This window comes from Nyctereutes procyonoides, unplaced genomic scaffold (assembly GCF_905146905.1).
Source record: "Nyctereutes procyonoides isolate TBG_1078 unplaced genomic scaffold, NYPRO_anot_genome, whole genome shotgun sequence".
NCBI classification, from domain to species: domain Eukaryota; kingdom Metazoa; phylum Chordata; class Mammalia; order Carnivora; family Canidae; genus Nyctereutes; species Nyctereutes procyonoides.
Window position 1 is genome coordinate 7936966 of NW_026575028.1, and position 17563 is coordinate 7954528.

General features: G+C 53.9%; 2 protein-coding genes across 3 annotated transcripts; both read left to right on the plus strand.

Annotated features, from left to right (window-relative positions):
* Positions 1–954: 954 nt before the first annotated feature.
* Positions 955–7143, plus strand: LRRC23 (leucine rich repeat containing 23). Of its 2 annotated transcripts, none has more exons than XM_055315641.1 (8): positions 955–999; positions 1522–1665; positions 1759–1868; positions 2293–2546; positions 3125–3255; positions 3901–4037; positions 6096–6390; positions 6974–7143. In XM_055315641.1, the coding sequence occupies exons 2-7, from the start codon at positions 1543–1545 to the stop codon at positions 6367–6369; spliced, it is 1029 nt and encodes a 342-aa protein (XP_055171616.1). In that variant the 5' UTR covers positions 955–999; positions 1522–1542; the 3' UTR covers positions 6370–6390; positions 6974–7143. The 2 variants fall into 2 exon arrangements, with proteins under 2 accessions (XP_055171616.1, XP_055171617.1); XM_055315642.1 differs by having other exon boundaries at positions 6096–6330.
* A 274-nt stretch (positions 7144–7417) lies between these two features.
* On the plus strand, positions 7418–15497 carry ENO2 (enolase 2). Its single transcript, XM_055315640.1, has 12 exons — positions 7418–7743; positions 8908–9004; positions 9520–9615; positions 9755–9813; positions 10124–10193; positions 10654–10787; positions 10999–11221; positions 12247–12444; positions 13453–13654; positions 13944–14052; positions 14217–14275; positions 14579–15497. Exons 2-12 carry the CDS (start codon positions 8920–8922, stop codon positions 14646–14648), a joined length of 1305 nt encoding a protein of 434 aa, XP_055171615.1. The 5' UTR covers positions 7418–7743; positions 8908–8919; the 3' UTR covers positions 14649–15497.
* The last annotated feature ends 2066 nt before the right edge of the window (positions 15498–17563 follow it).

Below are 17563 nucleotides of genomic sequence, written 5' to 3' on the forward strand. Positions count from 1 at the left end.
AAAAATTAAATCACTTGTGAAAGCATCTCATACAGTATCTGACACAAATGCTCTGGAAATATTTGTTGAATCTTAACTTTTTTCTCATCTCTTTCAACAAGTCACACAGACCTGAGTGCCTGGGCATGGCTCTATCAGGTCTTGTTGTCTATATAACAACGTTGGATGAAGAGTTTTTCATTGGGCACTTGTTGGATTTTCTCTCTTACTAGCACCCCCAAGAAGTTTGTATCAAACCAGTCTAAGTTATGAGGAAAAGTGAGAAGCAATCTACAACCCAACCCATTGTAGATTGGGTTTAGCAATCTACAATGTACTAGCATAGATTACGCTTGTACTCATACCCCTCAGTTGGTGTAGCTAAGCCTATTTTACAGATGAGAAAGTAGTCTTAGGTAAGTTGCTAGTAAACTGCAGATCTGCCAAGACTTCAACCCAGGTCTTAAGGTACATTGGCCTGGGCTCCTTCCACTCCACCAAGCCACCTTCCAAAGGTCAACTGAGTGCAAGGCTGGGGTGGAGTAGAAACCAGACCACGTACCTTGGGATTTCTTGCTCCTCTTCCCCCTTTAGCTTCAGAGCATATTTCTTTTGAATTCACAATACTTTTGTTTTGAGGATGTGCGGTCCCTTTAACGTCTTGGGTGACTTCGCATAGCCCCACCCATCTCCCCTCCCACTTCTCAATTCCAAGCCCCACCCACTGCTTCTTGCTACCTGCCAATTAACGCTTGTAATCGGATTGGGAATTTGGCCTCTTTACCGGGCCACTACTGGTCCGCTTGCTCTGGGGCGGATTTTCCGTTCAGTTTGTCGCGGGCCCCTCGAGGCCCTCCTCTCAGCGGTTGCCCCAAAGAAGTAGCCAAGTGTCCCGCCCCCTCGTTGCCATAACAGCAGTACACAACGCCTCCTTGAGCCTTTCCCTTCTTCCAAAACAACCTTTCCCAGTCAGAGCCAAGACCCTCTCCGGAGCCTCACCTTTAGTGGAGCAGAGCCAGGGTCTGCGCCCCTCTGCGAACGATTGGGTGGGCGGGTTGGAGACTGCGTCAGTCTGGTGCCCCAGAGGGGACAGGGAAATGGGGCTAGATAGGGTGGGAAAGTAAAAAAGAAATGAATGGAGCATGACTTAGGAATAGAAAGGAGGGGAGGGTTGTAGGAGGTTGGTAGGGGAACGTGGCTTAAGGAGGAGGTGAGAAGAACTGGGGAGGAGAAGGCCAAGAAGCAGGGAGGCGGAGCTACAATGAGACAGTTGGAGCCCCGCTGGAGGGCTGGAAAGGCCTGGAAAGGCGTACTGAAGGGACAGAAGTCCTTGGTGGGAAATCAGAAGTGGAGGCTGGGAGTCAAAATGAAGTGTTCGCAGGGATAAGGAGAGAAACGCAGTTGGGAGGAGGTCAGGGATGATGGATGGGAAGGGTATCCCGTCAATGGAGGCAAGGGAACAGAGAGCCGAGGAGACAGACATTCTTTCTTGGCGGGGGGGGGGGGGGGGGGGGGGACACTGAGCTTGATCTGTTACTCCAGAGTCGTCAGCGGAGAAGAAAGATGTCAGATGAAGACCTGGAAGATTTCGAGCCAGATCAGGATGATCTGGAAAAGGAAGATGATGAGAAGGAAACAGAGGAGTGGGAGGACTACAAGAAGGAGGGAGAGGAGTACTCAGAGGAAGTGAGAGCATGAAATCCTGGAATTGGTGGGGTCCTAAGGCTAAGGGATCGGGTTGGGCTGGAAGGGGATGCCTGATTCCACTTCCTCTTGCAGTGGATGCCCACGCCACTCACAGAGGACATGTTGAAGGAAGGGCTTTCTTTGCTCTGTAAGACAGGCAATGGACTGGCTCATGCTTATGTCAAGCTGGAGGTTAAAGAGAGGTGCGCTTATGGAGGACCAGGCTGCCGTCGTAGGGCCCAATCTCCTTTCTCACCCTCTTTACTGGGTGTTGCTGCTGGGAGTTTGGATCTCTCTTACTCTGGCCAGTGGAAGGGAAGGATAGAACTTGCTTTTCCAGAGCCCTGTGACTCCCCACATTAGAGCTAGCCTGGGGAATTAGACGCTGCAAGGGTATGTTGGGGAATTCCTACTGGACTCCTTCAATTGTCCATCAGAATGTCAGTTCTCGGCTCTTTGCAGACATATGCCCCTGATCACTGTTAAGAACCCACCTATCTTCTCTCCTCCTCCCTCACCACTCCCATCAGTCACCCATTCTTCTCCATCTCCACATTGTCCTCTGCTTTAGCACCTCTGCTCCTTACTGGGTACTTAACCCTAACTCTGGCCTCCTTCATCTCTTAGGGACCTGACAGACATCTACTTGTTGCGTTCCTACATCCATCTGCGCTATGTGGATGTTTCTGAGAACCACCTGACAGACTTGTCGCCACTCAATTACCTTACCCACCTGCTCTGGCTCAAGGCTGATGGCAACAATCTGCGGAGTGCCCAGCTGAATGAACTGCCCTACCTGCAGGTTGCCAGTTTTGCCTATAACCAGATCACTGACACTGAGGGCATCTCTCACCCTCGTCTGGGCAGCCTGGATCTCAAAGGTAGGTCCTTAAGTTGGGCTACACAAGGTTCTCTCCTTCCTAGCTTGGGGCCAACAGAAGTGGGCAGTGTGGTCTTTGGCTGTGCCACACAGCAATTTCCATCCATCCATCCATTCATTCAGACAGTCCTTATGCTCCATTATGACATTTCTATGTGCTGGAGATGTAGCAGTGAACAAACAAAATCCTTAGTCTCATACAGCTTCCATTCTAGTCAGGGGGAGACAGACAACTATCAGTAAACATAATAACTAAGTAAATCTATAGAGTATGTTAAGAGGAGATATGTGTGTGTGGTGGAAAATAGATTAGGATAAAGGGACTAGAGATAGGCACAGGTAGCAACTGCAAACAGGTTGGTTAGGACAAGGGTCATTGAAAAGCTGACATCTGAGCCAAGATTTGAGGGAGGAGAAGGAGTGCCCCAGGGCCCCAGAGGTGTTAAGTCTGGAGCTGTCCCTCCTCATAGCCACCTCATATGGGAGGGAGAGGATGATGCAGAGGCTCCCAACATTCAGGCTCTGCTGCTGAACATTTGAAGCGGCCCTCTGAGTTCTTAACACTCTCCTGCTCCTTAGGGAACCGCATCCGCAGGGTGGCAGGTCTGGACCCCCAGAAGCTGCTCAGCCTGCACACACTGGAGCTTCGGGGGAACCAGCTGGAGAGCACTCTGGGAATCAATCTTCCTAAGCTGAAGAACCTCTACCTGGTAGCTCGCTGGGTTAGAGGGTGGTTGGTGTAGGGAAAAGGGTGGTGTTCTGGGGGCCAGGATGCCTGGTTTCTAGTAGGCTCTACTAACACCATCAGCATCACCACGATCATTTGGTTCATTTATCATTATCATTTATTGAGCACTCACTTGGTGCCAGATGCTGTGGGATGCAATTAACGACAGGCCTACCTAGCAGGGCTGCTAATGCATAATACATGAGAATAGAGACAATTTGTTTTGATACAGGTAGTAGCATAATTTGCCATAACCGAGGTACAGATATCAAGCCAAGGGAGCCACTGAAATGTTAAGTCTTTTTGACTTGTGAGCTTCTTCATTCTAGGATGGTGCTGAAGGCATTCCTCCTCGGTGGAGCAGTGAGGGTTCTTGGGCATCCGGGTGGTTTGAAGCATCTCCTGAATCAGAGGTGGCTTTGATGGGATGAGCAGCAGGGGGTTACTGCTGCCTTTCTCTGGACCAGCAGCTTCTCCTAGGCTTCTTTACTGTTTACACCCATCTCTACCCATCTTCACTCCCCTCCTTCACCCTTCCATCTCCACTCTTAAGTTTCCTGCATCTCTGACTTCTCTTCCCTGTCCCTACCACCTTTTCCCAATCCATGGACTGTATCCTGGGGGCTAGGCCCAGAACATGCTGAAGAAGGTGGAGGGTTTGGAGAACCTAAGCAATCTCACTACCTTGCATCTTCGAGACAACCAGATTGAAACTCTGAGTGGCTTCTCCAAGGAAATGGCATCACTGCAGTATCTCAACCTGAGGTAGGCACCCCTTCCAGGTCCCACCTTGTTCCTGCCCTGGACCAGGAGAAGCTCTTGACCTCATGTTCTTCCCTGGTTCCAAACCCCCAATCCTAGTCCACTCCTAGATTCTCACCTCATTCTTCAACCTGATATTTACCCCTCCTTTTCTGACTGTGTATAGCCTGGGATCCCTGATTCTTTTTTTTTTTTTAGGATTTTATTTATTTATTCGTAAGAGATAGATTTTGAGGGGAGTTTCTCTGTGCCTCTTAGACTTGGATGGCTGTTTCCTTCTCCAGACTAGAGAAGTTCTCTGCTATAATTTTCTTTTTAAAGATTTTATTTATTTATTCATGAGGGATACACAGAGAGAGGAAGAGACATAAGGCAGAAGGAGAAGCAGACTCCCTGCAGGAACCCTGATGCAGGACTCGATTCCAAGACTCAGATCATGACTTGAGCCAAAGGCAGACACTCAACCACTGAACCACCTGGGCATCCCTCTCTGATTCTCTATTCAATCAATCCACAGTTATTGAGAACATGCTATGTGCCAGAGATGGTCCTCATTCTCAAGGGACTTGCAGTCTGGCTCCAATTCTCTTTTCTTGGTCCTATTCCATGTAAATTTCCACTGCCCTAATACATCTCCTGGACCCCTATTTCCCCTTCCCATTTCCTGCCTCTCTTCTCCTGAGAAGATGGCTCCCTTACTGATACAAAAAAAAAAAAAAAAAAAAAAAAAAAAAAAGATGTGCTCCTATTTGAGGAGAGAAGAGTATTTGAGAGAAAATCTTTAGATAGAAAGCCACTGGGGATTGATCTGGCGGATTTTCTTTGTCTGATGGAGGATTTTATGCATGTTTCTTTAAGTAAGATGTCAGGAAATTGCCTGCTTAGTCAACACGGTCAAATTCTCAAAGCTGGCAATGGAAAGAGAACCTCCAAGTAGGGAGAGATGGTTACACCTTGAAGCTCCCAGTTCCTGCCATGGTTCTTAGAGCGATCTTTTGCTAATTAGTTCTGCCATTCTGGTTGGGTAGGGTTGGGGGAGTGCTCTTTTCTTATTGATGGTCCAGATAGAGATAAGAGACCCCCCCCCCCCCCCCCCCCGCCCCAGCCTTCAGTGACTGCTAACTGGGGTTGTTTGGAAGTAAGGGTAGTGGGAAAGAGGTATCTCAATGACTGGGAAATGCCTCTGGGGCCAAAGATACTAAGCCCCCTGCCCTGCAAAGCACAGTGCAGTCCAGCACAGAGTGCAAGGAGCCCTCCGGTGATAAACTCTTCATGAGGTTTAGTCACTTCTATTGAGGTTAAGGCGGAAACGATTAAACCTGATTTCATAGGCAGCCCGGGTGGCTCAGCGGTTTAGCGCCACCTTCAGCCCAGGGCCTGATCCTGGAGACCTGGGATCGAGTCCCACGTTGGGCTCCCTGCGTGGAGCCTGCTTCTCCCTCTGCCTGTGTCTCTGTGCCTCTCTCTCTCTCTCATAAATAAATAAAACCTTAAAAAAATCTGATTTCATAAAGGCATGAGGCAAGAACATGAAAAGAAACATACTGCACAGTGAGGCACATTAGATGAAGCTTGTTCTTCAGGCCAGGAGGCCTCAGACCATCCTTAACCCTAGGCTCCTTTCTGAGGGGAGCACCAACACAGCACCCACCTTCCTGAGCTTAGATCTAGTTCCTGCTCCACTGGCCTGGGGCCTCCTTTCTAACCTTTGATTAGATACGACTGACAGAGAAGTCTGACCCTGGGAGGGAGATTCCCCATCCCTCCAACTACAAGACAGGGCTGTGACCCAGCTTTGTGGCTGCAGAAGGAGAAATATGATCAGCACACTGGGGTGTTGCAGAACACACTGTGGCTCTCACAGCTTCCTGGAAGGGGAGAGGCAGGAGTGGAGGAAGGTCGGACAGCCCTGGCTCTGCCATGTTATCTGGCTATGCCTAGCAGTTTCTAGGGAAACTGGAACCCAGTGGGAGAGTCCCCCAGAGGCCCTATTCCCGGCAGTGGAGGGGCCCCCAAACCCATTATGCCCCCGGGGTAAATCCCTCCTGACCACACTGGCAGGGGCAACATGGTGACCCACCTGGAGGAGCTGGCCAAGCTTCGGGACCTGCCCAAGCTGCGAGCCCTGGTGCTATTGGACAACCCATGTACAGATGAGGCTGACTACCGCCAGGAGGTCCTGGTGCAGATAGCACACCTCGAACGCCTGGATAAAGATTTCTATGAAGAGGAGGAGCGGGCCGATGCTGATGAGATCCGTCAGAGGTTGAAGGAGACCCAGGAGCAGGAGGCTGAGGTTGAGCACGACTCAGAACTGGAGCAGACATCTATGTAGCTCTTCCCGCCTCCCAGGAGAGTAAGGAAGCTGATGGAGAGGCAGGAGGAGGAGGCCAAGGGTCTGTCAGACAGGGCAAGAGAAGTTGCTCGCTGAGGAGGTGGCTGAGGAAGGGATATAGCAAGGAGAACCCCTGGAAAGACAGACTTAGGAGTCTGGTGGAGGGTGTGTGTCTCAGGGTGAGTAGAGACGACCAGAGGGGCCTGGAAAGGGGTGAGGAAAGGCTTAGGAGAATACATTAGGAGAGGGAAAGGAAGGAAGAGGCCCGTGTGGGGCAGATAGCCACATCTGACACATCTGTAGATCAGCCAGAAAGGACAGGTCTGGGGCATGGTGGGGGTAGGGGAAGGAGGGTGGAGGTGGTGGTGGAGGATAGAAGCTGGGTGGAGGAGAGGAGGCAGGGGAAGAAGATCTCGCACTAAAAATCTGAAGCTAAAAATGACAGGAAACAAGCTGGGGTAGGGAAAGAAGGGTAGGATGAGGCAGAAAGAGACTGAGGAGATGAGCCAAGGAAGTGTGGTGGCTGGGCACTCTGGACCTGGTCACAGACAGCAAGGGGAATGAGGCATGGCCCAGGGGGTTTACTTCTGCTGTCTTCCTCCAGGAGATCTGACACTGGCCCCAGGACCTGAGAAGTCTCCCAGGTAGCCGTGCTGCTACATTCACACCCCTCATTCTGAGACAGAGCCCACCTTCTCTTGCCTCAGCTCTGGGAATTCATCCCCGCCTGCCGTCCAGGCTCTGTGAGGGGCACCTGGGCAGCCTCGGGGTGGGCCCGAGCCCCGCCTGGAACCTCGGGGTGCGTGTGTGGGGCGGGGCGGGGCGGGGGGGAGCCCTCAGGCAGGTCTGGGGGAACCAGGCCTGCGCCCAGGGGACGCTTGTAGAGTTGGCTGCGGAGGAGCTGCGGAGGCGGCTGGGTGTGTTAGGAACAATTTGGTTATCAAATAAAGAGACATTTTGATACTCTTGTGTCTGAGGGAGTTTATGAGACACCAAGGCTGTCATGGGCTTCACTGGTGCGGGGCTGTGCCTGTTACTTTCGAGGGGAGCGGGGCGTGGGTGTGAGCGCGTGGGTGCTGGGGTCCGGGTTCTGGGTCGCCCCCAGCCTCTTCCGCATCGCTCTCCTCCGGGACCCCCCTCATCCCACCGCCGTCGGCCCCCCGCCCGCGCTCCTACGTGCTCCTCCGCCCGAGGCTCCTGACTCATCGGGGGCTCCGGGTCACATGCGCCCGCTCGGCCCTATCGGCGCCTCCCCCCGCCCGCCCCCCGCCCGGGAGCCGCAGCCGCCGTCGCCGCCACTCCCGCTCGCTCTGCGCTGCCGCCACTGCCGCCGCCGCCGCCGCCGCCGCCACAGGCTGAGTCTGCAGCCCCGAGGTGAAGCCCCAGCAGGCCCCTAAGCCCCTCCGGCCCCCTCCCCTAGCCGCCGCGCCCCCCGCCCCCGCCCCCGCCCCTGGCCGGCGCGCATCCCTCGCCCAGCCGCGCTGCGCACCTGCTCCGTCATCCGCACCTTCCCCGGCACCCTCCCTCCCCGGCCTTCTGCGACCTCTCCTCTCGGTTTCTGGCCGTCGCCCCCAACTCATTCGGGCCTCTCTACACCTGTTCCTCTCTAACTGGGCCTTTCTCCACCCTTGACTGACCCTCTCCCCATGCCCCTCTTCGCCTCCGGTTCTGTCGATGTTAATTAAGTTCGGGGTCCCCCCCCGCCGACTGTGCTTTTTTATCCTGGCACGTCCCCTGGCTTTGCTTGTGGGGAAATATCTTCTTTTCCCATTCCTCAGTATCCCTGGACTTCTAGACTCTCCTCTCTCACTCCTCCCCCACATCGCCTCTCTCCTTTTACATTACCTCTTGCTGCTGCACGGGGGAGGGATGGGAGGAGGGGAGAATTTGTCTAGCAGCGGGGGGGGGGGGGGCGGGCGGGGTTGGGACAGGGAGGATGGGCCCAGCCTTGCCTCTTTCCCCAGGTCTCTTCTCCCTCCCTGCTCAACCCCTAGGGTCTGAGGGCTTCCTTAGGACCCCCTCCCCAGACTTTTCCACTGTATGTCTCTTGGGAAGAGGAGGGACGTACGTAGTTTGAGGTGAACCTGGGATCGTAGAGTGGGGGTTGGGTGTTAAGTTGGCGTGGGATGGGGGCTCCGGAGGAGAGGCCCCAGCTGCCCAGACAGCCCATCCTCTTCTTGGCTCCAAGGAGAAATGCAAGCCTGGCAGCCATTACACTCTGAAATGGGGGAACCCCACCAGTCGGCTGCTGGAGCTACGGAGGGGGCGCCAGGGAACCTCTGCCAGTGCCCCTCCCTCCTCCCTGCGGTGTCCTCCCTTTTAACCGTTTGATCCTACCCCGCCCCCCACTGCATTGACCTTCTCTCCCCACGGCGGGGGGGGGTCCCTCCTAAAGCCCGGACTGCAGCCAGCGCCTCCCCACCCCCCACCCACTGCAGTAACCTCTTTCCCGTCCCTCCCAGCCTTTAGCCCCGCCCACTGATCAGGCTCCACCTCTCTAAACCTCTTATCTTTCTCCTTCCTTCCTTTCCACCCAAGATCTCAGCCATCATGTCGATAGAGAAGATCTGGGCCCGGGAGATCCTGGACTCCCGTGGGAATCCCACGGTGGAGGTGGATCTCCACACGGCCAAAGGTAGTGAGCAGGGCATGGGCCTTTCCCCAGCCTTCAGGCTGGATTTCCCCTGGCCCCAGAGGGAAGCTGCCTTGATTCCCAGTGGGGATGGGGTGCTGGGCCAGGCTTGAAAGCCTGGGTTATGGGGGTTGGGTCCTCCTCGTCCAGGGGAGCTAGAATAGGCCCATCTCTGTGTTCTATTTTAGTATATGGAATATACCGTGCCTCTGCACGTTTGTGTGTGCACCTATGTACGTGTGCATGTGTGCATGTGTGCGCTGCCTGCATAGCTTCATATCTGTGGGTTCCTACTTGTGCATGTGGGACCTCAGCTGGGCAAATGAGGAGGCCAATGCCTGTGCTTGAGACTGTGTGTGTGTGTGTGTGTGTGAGAGAGAGAGAGAGCGCGAGCGAGCAGTGTGGGGATGGGACTGGACGAAGCAGGCTGTTTGGAACTGGAAGGCTGAAGGAATCTCTGGTCCCCTTAGTATCCTTCTGTGCCCTCCCCCCTCCCTTATTTCATGTTCCTCTCCCAGGTCTTTTCCGGGCTGCAGTGCCCAGTGGAGCCTCCACTGGTATCTATGAGGCCCTGGAGCTGAGGGATGGGGACAAGCAGCGTTACTTAGGCAAAGGTGAGGACTTTGCTCTCCTCCAGGCTCTCTCATTGCTCAGTTTATACTCCTACCTCCCACAGGTTCCTGACACCCTTCTTGCATGCCCCCCACCGCCCCTCCCAGCCTGACCCATTCTGGCCTCTCTGCCTCTCCCCAGGTGTCCTGAAGGCAGTGGACCACATCAACACCACCATTGCTCCTGCCCTCATCAGCTCAGTGAGGCCCACAGTTTGCTGGGGGCAGCAGGGGCGGGGGTGGGGGATGTGGGTGGGCAGAACCAGGGTCCCCAGAAGGAATCCTGGATTAGAGGAGGAGGGAGAAAAGGGAGAAAGGCCCACCTCTTGGGAATCATGGTTACCAAGGGAAGAGTGGGAAGGCTCCTTCATTGGCCCCTGCTCCCATGAAGCTCAGGTCCCCCGATGCAGACAAGCTCCTCTCAAGGAGAGTATGTGTGTATGGGGTAGGGCCCTATGCTTTAGGGCCCAGCCTCCATTCTGGCAGGAGGTGATGGTGGCTCTGCACACAGGGTCTCTCCGTGGTGGAACAGGAGAAGCTGGACAATCTGATGTTGGAACTGGATGGGACTGAGAACAAATGTAAGCCAGGGCTGGGAGCAAGTGGGGAGGCATGAGGGGGAGGACGTGTGGAGCAGACCACATGGAGCACTGTGGGGGCTTCCCAAGGAAGGCCTGCCAGGACTGAGCCCATCTCCCATTCTCGTCCAAAGCCAAAATAAGAGGATTAATTTAACTGCGGTGGGAGGGAGTGACATTAGGACAGAAGGGAGAACTTCTTGCAGCACCAAGAGGGTGAGCTGGCAGGAGATAGTCTGTGGTCTCAGGATCTTTAGAAATAGGTGGAGCTCTCTGCCCTTTCCCATCAAGTCACATGTGTGTGTGCGTGTCTCCCCACTGTTTTTAGGAGAGTACCAACGAGGTGTTATAGGAATGCAGAAGGGGGGGTCTCCTTTACTGGCTCCTTTTGGGGAGTATAGGTGGAGGCCAGGGCTCAAGAAGACAGGGGACATGCTCAGCACCTTCCTCTCTAATCTCCCAGCCAAGTTTGGGGCCAATGCCATCCTGGGTGTGTCCCTGGCCGTGTGTAAGGCAGGGGCGGCCGAGCGGGACTTGCCCCTGTATCGTCACATTGCTCAGCTGGCTGGAAACTCGGACCTCATCTTGCCTGTGCCGGTGAGCCCTGCCCGCCGTGCCCAGGCCTCTCCTAGGAGTGGGGTGGGGGAAAGCATGAAACCTTGTGAGGAATGATGAGGGCAAAGTGCATCGAGTCAACCAAAGTGAAAAGATGGGGACAGCAGACTTCAAGTCTGGGAGGCTGGGGCTTAACACTCCCAGGAGTGGAGGAGGGAAGTGCTCTGTGACTTTTCTGCTCTGTGGCCCCCAGGCCTTTAACGTGATCAATGGTGGCTCTCATGCTGGGAATAAGCTGGCCATGCAGGAGTTTATGATCCTCCCAGTGGGCGCTGAGAGCTTTCGGGATGCCATGAGACTTGGGGCGGAGGTCTACCACACACTCAAGGGCGTCATCAAAGACAAGTATGGCAAGGATGCCACCAACGTAGGAGATGAAGGCGGATTTGCCCCCAACATCCTGGAGAACAGTGAAGGTGAGGCCAGGAGCCCCACTGACTGCTTTGGGTCTCACTCTGTCTTGGGATGGAGGGCCAGGAAGAGCTGCATGTTTTATTAGGACCTGAGGAGTATGGGTGGCTCAGAGAGGTACTAGTGCTGGGGCTGGGTCCCCAAGGGTCTGCCACATTCATTCACAGGCAGGCCTAAGAGGACAGCCCTCATCTGCACAGCCAGATCTGTGAGCAACTGTAAGTTCTTACTAGAGCCCCTGGGAATGCTGGGAGGTGGTCTAGGTGACTTGGATCCATCCTGGACTTGAACCTCATAGGATTCTCAGTTTGATGAGACACACCATACTCTAGAGATTCTATTCTGAGTCTATCCCATTTCCACCCCAACCTCTCAGGCCTTGAAGATGTCCAATTTTTCTCTGCCTTGGCAGGAGCTGTATAATGAATAGAAACAATAACAAGAAGTGGCAGAGAGTTCAGGTGCTTGGGCCAAATTGCCTGTATTTGAACCTTGACTTGAAGAGTTACTGGCTGGTGATCTTTCCTTTTTTTAAAGATTTTATTTATTCATGAGAGACACAGAGAGAGGCAGAGACAAAGGGTGAGGGAGAAGCAGGCTCCCTGTGGGGAGCCCGATGTGGGACTTGATCCCAGGACCCCAGGATCATGCCCTGAGCCGAAGGCAGACGCTCAACCACTGAGCCACCCAGGAGCCTCGTGATCTTTCTTACTTCTCTGTGCTTATCTTTCTTATCTGTAAAATGGGAATAATAACAGTATCTACCTCTTAGCATCATTGTACTGGGTGACATAGTTAGCTCTCAATAAATAATAACTGTTTACAAAAAATCTGTTATGAACAGAATTGCATTCCTTTGCCCTGTTAGAAGATGGGCCTCTCTTCCCAGCTCTGGGGATAACCCCACCAGCAACTGGAGTACGGCTTCTCCTTAGCAACAGTGCTCCGCCTAGGCTCTGAATTCCTTTCTTACTCTCATTCCCCTTTGCCCACCCTTCCCGCTGATAATTTCACTGTATTCCATCCCCAGCCTTGGAACTGGTGAAGGAAGCCATCGATAAGGCTGGCTACACAGAAAAGATTGTCATTGGCATGGATGTCGCTGCCTCGGAGTTTCATCGTGATGGCAAATATGACTTGGACTTCAAGTCTCCTGCTGATCCTTCTCGATACATCACTGGGGACCAGCTGGGGGCCCTCTACCAGGACTTTGTCAGGGACTATCCTGGTGAGAACAAGGGTTGTGGGAGGGAGGGCAGCGCGAGGGTCAAGTGGCAGGCAGGGACGTGTGGGGCAACTCTGGACCTTATGGGGTGCTGATTCAGGTGTCAGACAGAGGTCTGAGAAGAGCTTGAGAATCAGGCCTGGGGGTGAAAGAGCCTCCTGCAGAGACGGGCTGTGTCTGTAGTGTAAATGTGCAGGTACCTATGGTGAATCTGTTTCATCTACTTCGTCCTGATCAAAGTTCCAAAGCTACTGGCATCACGGGGAAGGCTTTGGAAGGAACCAGAGATGGTGAGACGGTTACCGGGCCCAGCAGAGAACTTGTACTTATAGGTGTTTTTGACTAAGGAAGTTGTGGATGTGGAGCGGAGCTGGAAGCTCTATGGGAGCAGAACAGGAAGGCTGAGGAGGAGCTGGGTTCCTCTCTCCAGGCCTTCCAAGGGCTGTGACCCCCGCATGGAGGAAGCTGGTTTCTATTTCCCTGAGACAGAGCAAGAGAAAGTAGCAGAATGAGGATTTAGAATAGCACCAAGGAAAAGCTTCCCAGTAGTGAAAGTGGGAAAAATGCAAAGATAGTTTTGAGAAAAACTCTGTATCCTTGTTTTTTGGCAGCTTTTCTTTTATTTTTTAAATATTTATTTGAGAGGGAAGGAGCATGAGGCAGGGGAGGAGCAGAGGGGAACGAGAGGGAGGGGGAAAGAATCTCAAGCAGACTCCATGCTGAGCACAGAGCCCATCAAGGGACTCGATCCCATGACCCCCAGGATCAGGACCCGGGCTGAAACCAAGAGTTGGATGCTCAACTGCCCCCCCCCACCCCAGGCACCCCTGGAAGGATTTCTGAAAGAATTGAGATAGGAATCAGGGCAAGCTTATCTTGGAGGCAGGGAGCAAGGATAAGGAGGTTCAGTTAGCCAGGAGATTCGTCATTTCAGAGAGTGATAGGGGAAGGTGTTCCTGCTTGCTGCAGAGCCCCAGGGAGGGTCAGCAGCCCCTCCTGCTCTCCCTGCAGTGGTCTCCATTGAGGACCCCTTCGACCAGGATGATTGGGCTGCCTGGTCCAAGTTCACAGCTAATGTAGGGATCCAGATCGTGGGTGATGACCTGACAGTGACCAACCCAAAGCGTATTGAGCGGGCGGTGGAGGAAAAGGCCTGCAACTGTCTGCTGCTCAAGGTCAACCAGATTGGTTCGGTCACTGAAGCCATCCAAGCGTGAGTGTCCCCAGACTCTCCCCAACCCAGCCCGTTTCTATAGGACACCTCTGGCAAGTACGCCCAGCCTCATACTGGCACAGATGCTGAAGGGAGTGGGGAACCTGCAGTCACCTTCCCAGCTCTTTTGGTTCTGCCCCACCCCCCAATCCACCCTACGCTCTGTGCTCCTCCCAGAGAGCTTTCTGTCAGGGGTTTCTTGACATAGAACCAATGTTGGTTCTATGGGCTAGGAAGAGAATGCCTGGTGTGCGGGCTGGGGGATCAGTGTTGGTGTGTATGGCTGCAGGTGCAAGCTGGCCCAGGAGAATGGCTGGGGGGTCATGGTGAGTCATCGCTCAGGAGAGACTGAGGACACGTTCATTGCTGACCTGGTGGTGGGGCTATGCACAGGCCAGGTGAGTGGAAGAGAGATCTGTGTGGAATTGGTGGGTTCTGGTCAGGTGGGTGGGGCTCTCTTTCCAGGGGTCCGCAGGTGTCAAGGGAATGTCAAGGGAGCTTGTAAGTTTTCTTTTAGGGGATGAAGCAGCCACTGAGCTGCTTATCTCTGGGGATGTTTCAGATCAAGACTGGAGCCCCATGCCGTTCTGAGCGTCTGGCTAAGTACAACCAGCTCATGAGGTGAGGACACCTGGGGAATGATGGGAGCCCAGGGCCCAGAGGGTTAAAAGCTCTGTTTGCTCACCATCCCATCTCCAATACCCAGGGCCTGGAAAACAGTAGATATCCAGAAAATATTTGTTTTTGAATGATGGCTTTACTGAGGGCCTGATCCACGGCTCCCGGAGGTCAAAGCCAGGGCATGTCCACACTTGGGCCAGGACCTAGAAGCAGGTGGTGTGCCTGGCTCAGAGCATAGGGGCTTCCTCAGAGCAGAAGCGTCCTGCTTCCCTGATTCTTTCCTTTCTGGCTCATCTCTCTCAGAATTGAAGAAGAGCTGGGAGACGAAGCCCGCTTTGCCGGACATAATTTCCGCAATCCCAGCGTGCTGTGATCCCTTGACTTTGCGCAGAGACCTGGAACACCCCTCCCGTCCTCCTGGAGCTTCTTCCTTCCTGTCCTGCTCTAGGACATTTCACCCTGGACACCCCTGCTGACCTGCTGCGCCATGTTCCTTGGCTTGTCTGGCCCCCTGCTGTGTGCTCCCCACCCCCACCCCCGCCCTGGTTCCATACTCTCCACTTCTCTGTCCTTTCTCCTCAAAAATTGGCCATGGGACTGAGGATTATAAGGGCATCCAGGCAGAGCAATCATGGTCTCACAGGTGCATCAGGGTTGGTTGGTGAGGTGTTCAGAGAGGGGCCATGGGTCACTGTGCTTTGTGCTGCATCCACCCATTTTCCATGTCTCGGGGAGCCCAGGAAGGGCATCATGCCCAGGTGGAAGGGAGCGCTGGCTGCATGATCTAATGCACCTGGCCTGAGACTTTAGGGGATTATTTATTTATTTATTGTTGATTAGTCTTATTGATTGATTATTTCTCCCTAACTCCAGAGCCCAAATCTGGCCTGACCAGAGTAGATTGTGTGTGTATTTCACGGGTTGTAGAATCGAAGATGGCCTGGGCTTGGGAGGGTCTTGCTGGAACCGGAAGGGTAACAAGGAAAGGGCCTTGGTGTCCGCCCCTTTGTGTACACCAGCCCTGAACCGAAGCCGGCTAGGTCGAGGTGGGGGCTGTGTACCCCAGGGACGCTTCCCCATCACTCTCTCCTCAGCCCTGGCTTCCCTGTTCTTCCTCCAGCTGCACCAGAGCAATGTCTTGCTCCCCTGTGCCATGTTCCACAGTCACCACCACATCTGTGGCGTGGGAATGAGCACCACCATTAAAGTCTGAATCACAGTGCGTTGTTGTGTCTGAAGAGTCTTACTCTAGTCATATGCGGGGAGAGAAGATGGAGCGCCCACACCCGAAAGTTGGTGAACTCGGATAGCAGAGCTGGGGAGGACCCAAAAAGAGGAAGAAACTGAACAAGTATGGCTAAGACGATAGCACTGCCTCCCCTCCCTGGCCAGGTGGGGACCCTTGTTGCCCTCCTGCCTTCTCAGCATCAAGCCTGGCCCTGGGACCGGGGTGAACCAAAAGTTCTCCACCGAGAATTCCTAGAAGTGTCAAAAATGTGTGTGTGCATTTTTTAGGAAAAGGGGTACAAACTATTCTCAGGTTCCTAGAGGGCCATGACCAAAGAGGGGATAAAGCTGTGTACTGGAAAAGCTCCCATCTAGGCCTCTCCCCCATGCAGTCTTGGTCATTCTGGGTAAGAGCACTGTGTGGGCATCACCCCCTGCAAGATGGGGACCCAGGGAGGGGAGTGGTACCCGGGGCTACAAAGGACGGTCTGAGGAAATGGAATCTTCAGGAAACTGGAGAGTCAAAGCCACAAGTGTTGGGTTGGCCTTTGAGCAGGACCCCAGTGTGTGGCTGGAGACCCACTATCACTCTTCAGCTCCAGGGGAGCCCTGACTTTGGCACATGGTCCCAGGAACTCCCCAGGAGGAGAAACCCTCTCCTGGGGCTGGGACACAGAGCAGAACCCAGCAGGCAAGGGCTACACACAGGGAGCTGTGGCCACTAGAGGGAGGCAAGGTTCCGTGGGACGCCACACTCAGCCCGAGCTAGGGGTGTGATGGGAGGAATTTCAAGGTTGTTCCCTCTGTGGGCCTCCTAAACTGTTTCTACTCTGAGTTCTGGTCCTGGGCTCTCTGCCATCCTGCCCAGCTCCAGGACAAGGAGAGGATTTTTGTCCTGAATGGGCAGGACCCATGTCTCTGCTCTTCTTCCTGTGTCACTGACACCTCAGCCATTTTCAGTTCAGAGAGCTTCTTGCCTCTGCTCCTCTATGCCTCTTAATTTCAGGGTGGGCAACTCATCTTTCTCTTCCCTCCTATCTCCTGGCGCCCCTTTCTGTTCCCTTTGGGGCACGCTTTTCTCTGTGCCTCTCCGTTTTCTCTGGGGTTCGTGATATCCATCTTTCTCCTCCAATTCCTGGACTGATCAAGACGATTGTGATTGAAGCCATATTTCCTAACCTCTGCCCTTTCCCCCCACTCCTTGCTAGGTGGCCTCCTCTGGTAGCCATGCCTCCCCCCCCTCCCCCAGGTACTGGGTTGGATTGGGTTACAGCTAGCTCCATCTGGGCCTCCCTGGCCCCTCTCTCCACTTTCCCTTTGTGCTGTTGCCTGGAGACCAGTGAGTTGTGGGGGGCTGAGGCCATAAAGAGAGCTGGGGTGAGGGATGGTGTGGGGTGTGTGTATGTGATGATGCACCCCAAAGCTGAATGGTGAGCCTGGTCCTCAGGCTGGGGAAGAATCAGAGAGGATAGGCCCTGGCTTCTCTGACTCTCCCTATCTTCTGTTCCTACCTTTGCCTCAAATTTTTCTTTTAGGCTCAGGTATGTCACCATCCTTAGCCCATCCCTCGGTGGTTAAAAAGCAAGAGAGAGCAGCTTGGCCTACAAGGGAGGTGGGAAGGGCCTGAGCCCAGGCCCAGTGGGAGAATGAGCTGAGATGTGAGGAAGGAGAGGAAATGCGATGGAGAATGAGGAGGAAGAGGAGGAGTCTTGGGGAAGAGGAGGAGTCTTGGAACAAAGTTGTTGTGGGGTGGAGAGAGGGAGCAGGGGTCATCCTAGGGCGCTGAGGAAGGGAGGGCGGGAATCCCATGGAGGGGAGATAAGGAGCTGGCCAGGTCTCTGGAAGGCACTGAGGGATAAAGAAGGTGAAGCTGGGCTAGAAAAGTGAGTTGCCCACCAATTCAGCAGCGATGAAGAGTGGTGATTCATTGCTGGGCCAAGGTGGCCACCTTGCTCAGGTACGTCAGTACTTTAGAATCTATTCAGAGCTTTTGGGTATTCCCAGAACTCAGCTGAGTCTGGCCCAAGGAAATATGAGGCAAAATCCACTGAGTTGCTATAA

What these genes read in the sequence shown, in the direction of transcription:
- LRRC23 (XM_055315641.1), top strand. Translation starts at nt 1,543, where the DNA reads ATGTCAGATGAAGACCTGGAAGATTTCGAGCCAGATCAGGATGATCTG. An exon ending in GAGAGGAGTACTCAGAGGAA is followed by an intron (nt 1,666 to 1,758) that starts GTGAGAGCATGA and finishes TTCCTCTTGCAG; the next exon opens with TGGATGCCCACGCCACTCAC. An exon ending in AAGCTGGAGGTTAAAGAGAG is followed by an intron (nt 1,869 to 2,292) that starts GTGCGCTTATGG and finishes TTCATCTCTTAG; the next exon opens with GGACCTGACAGACATCTACT.
- ENO2 (XM_055315640.1), top strand. Translation starts at nt 8,920, where the DNA reads ATGTCGATAGAGAAGATCTGGGCCCGGGAGATCCTGGACTCCCGTGGG. An exon ending in GTCACTGAAGCCATCCAAGC is followed by an intron (nt 13,655 to 13,943) that starts GTGAGTGTCCCC and finishes GTATGGCTGCAG; the next exon opens with GTGCAAGCTGGCCCAGGAGA. An exon ending in AAGTACAACCAGCTCATGAG is followed by an intron (nt 14,276 to 14,578) that starts GTGAGGACACCT and finishes CATCTCTCTCAG; the next exon opens with AATTGAAGAAGAGCTGGGAG.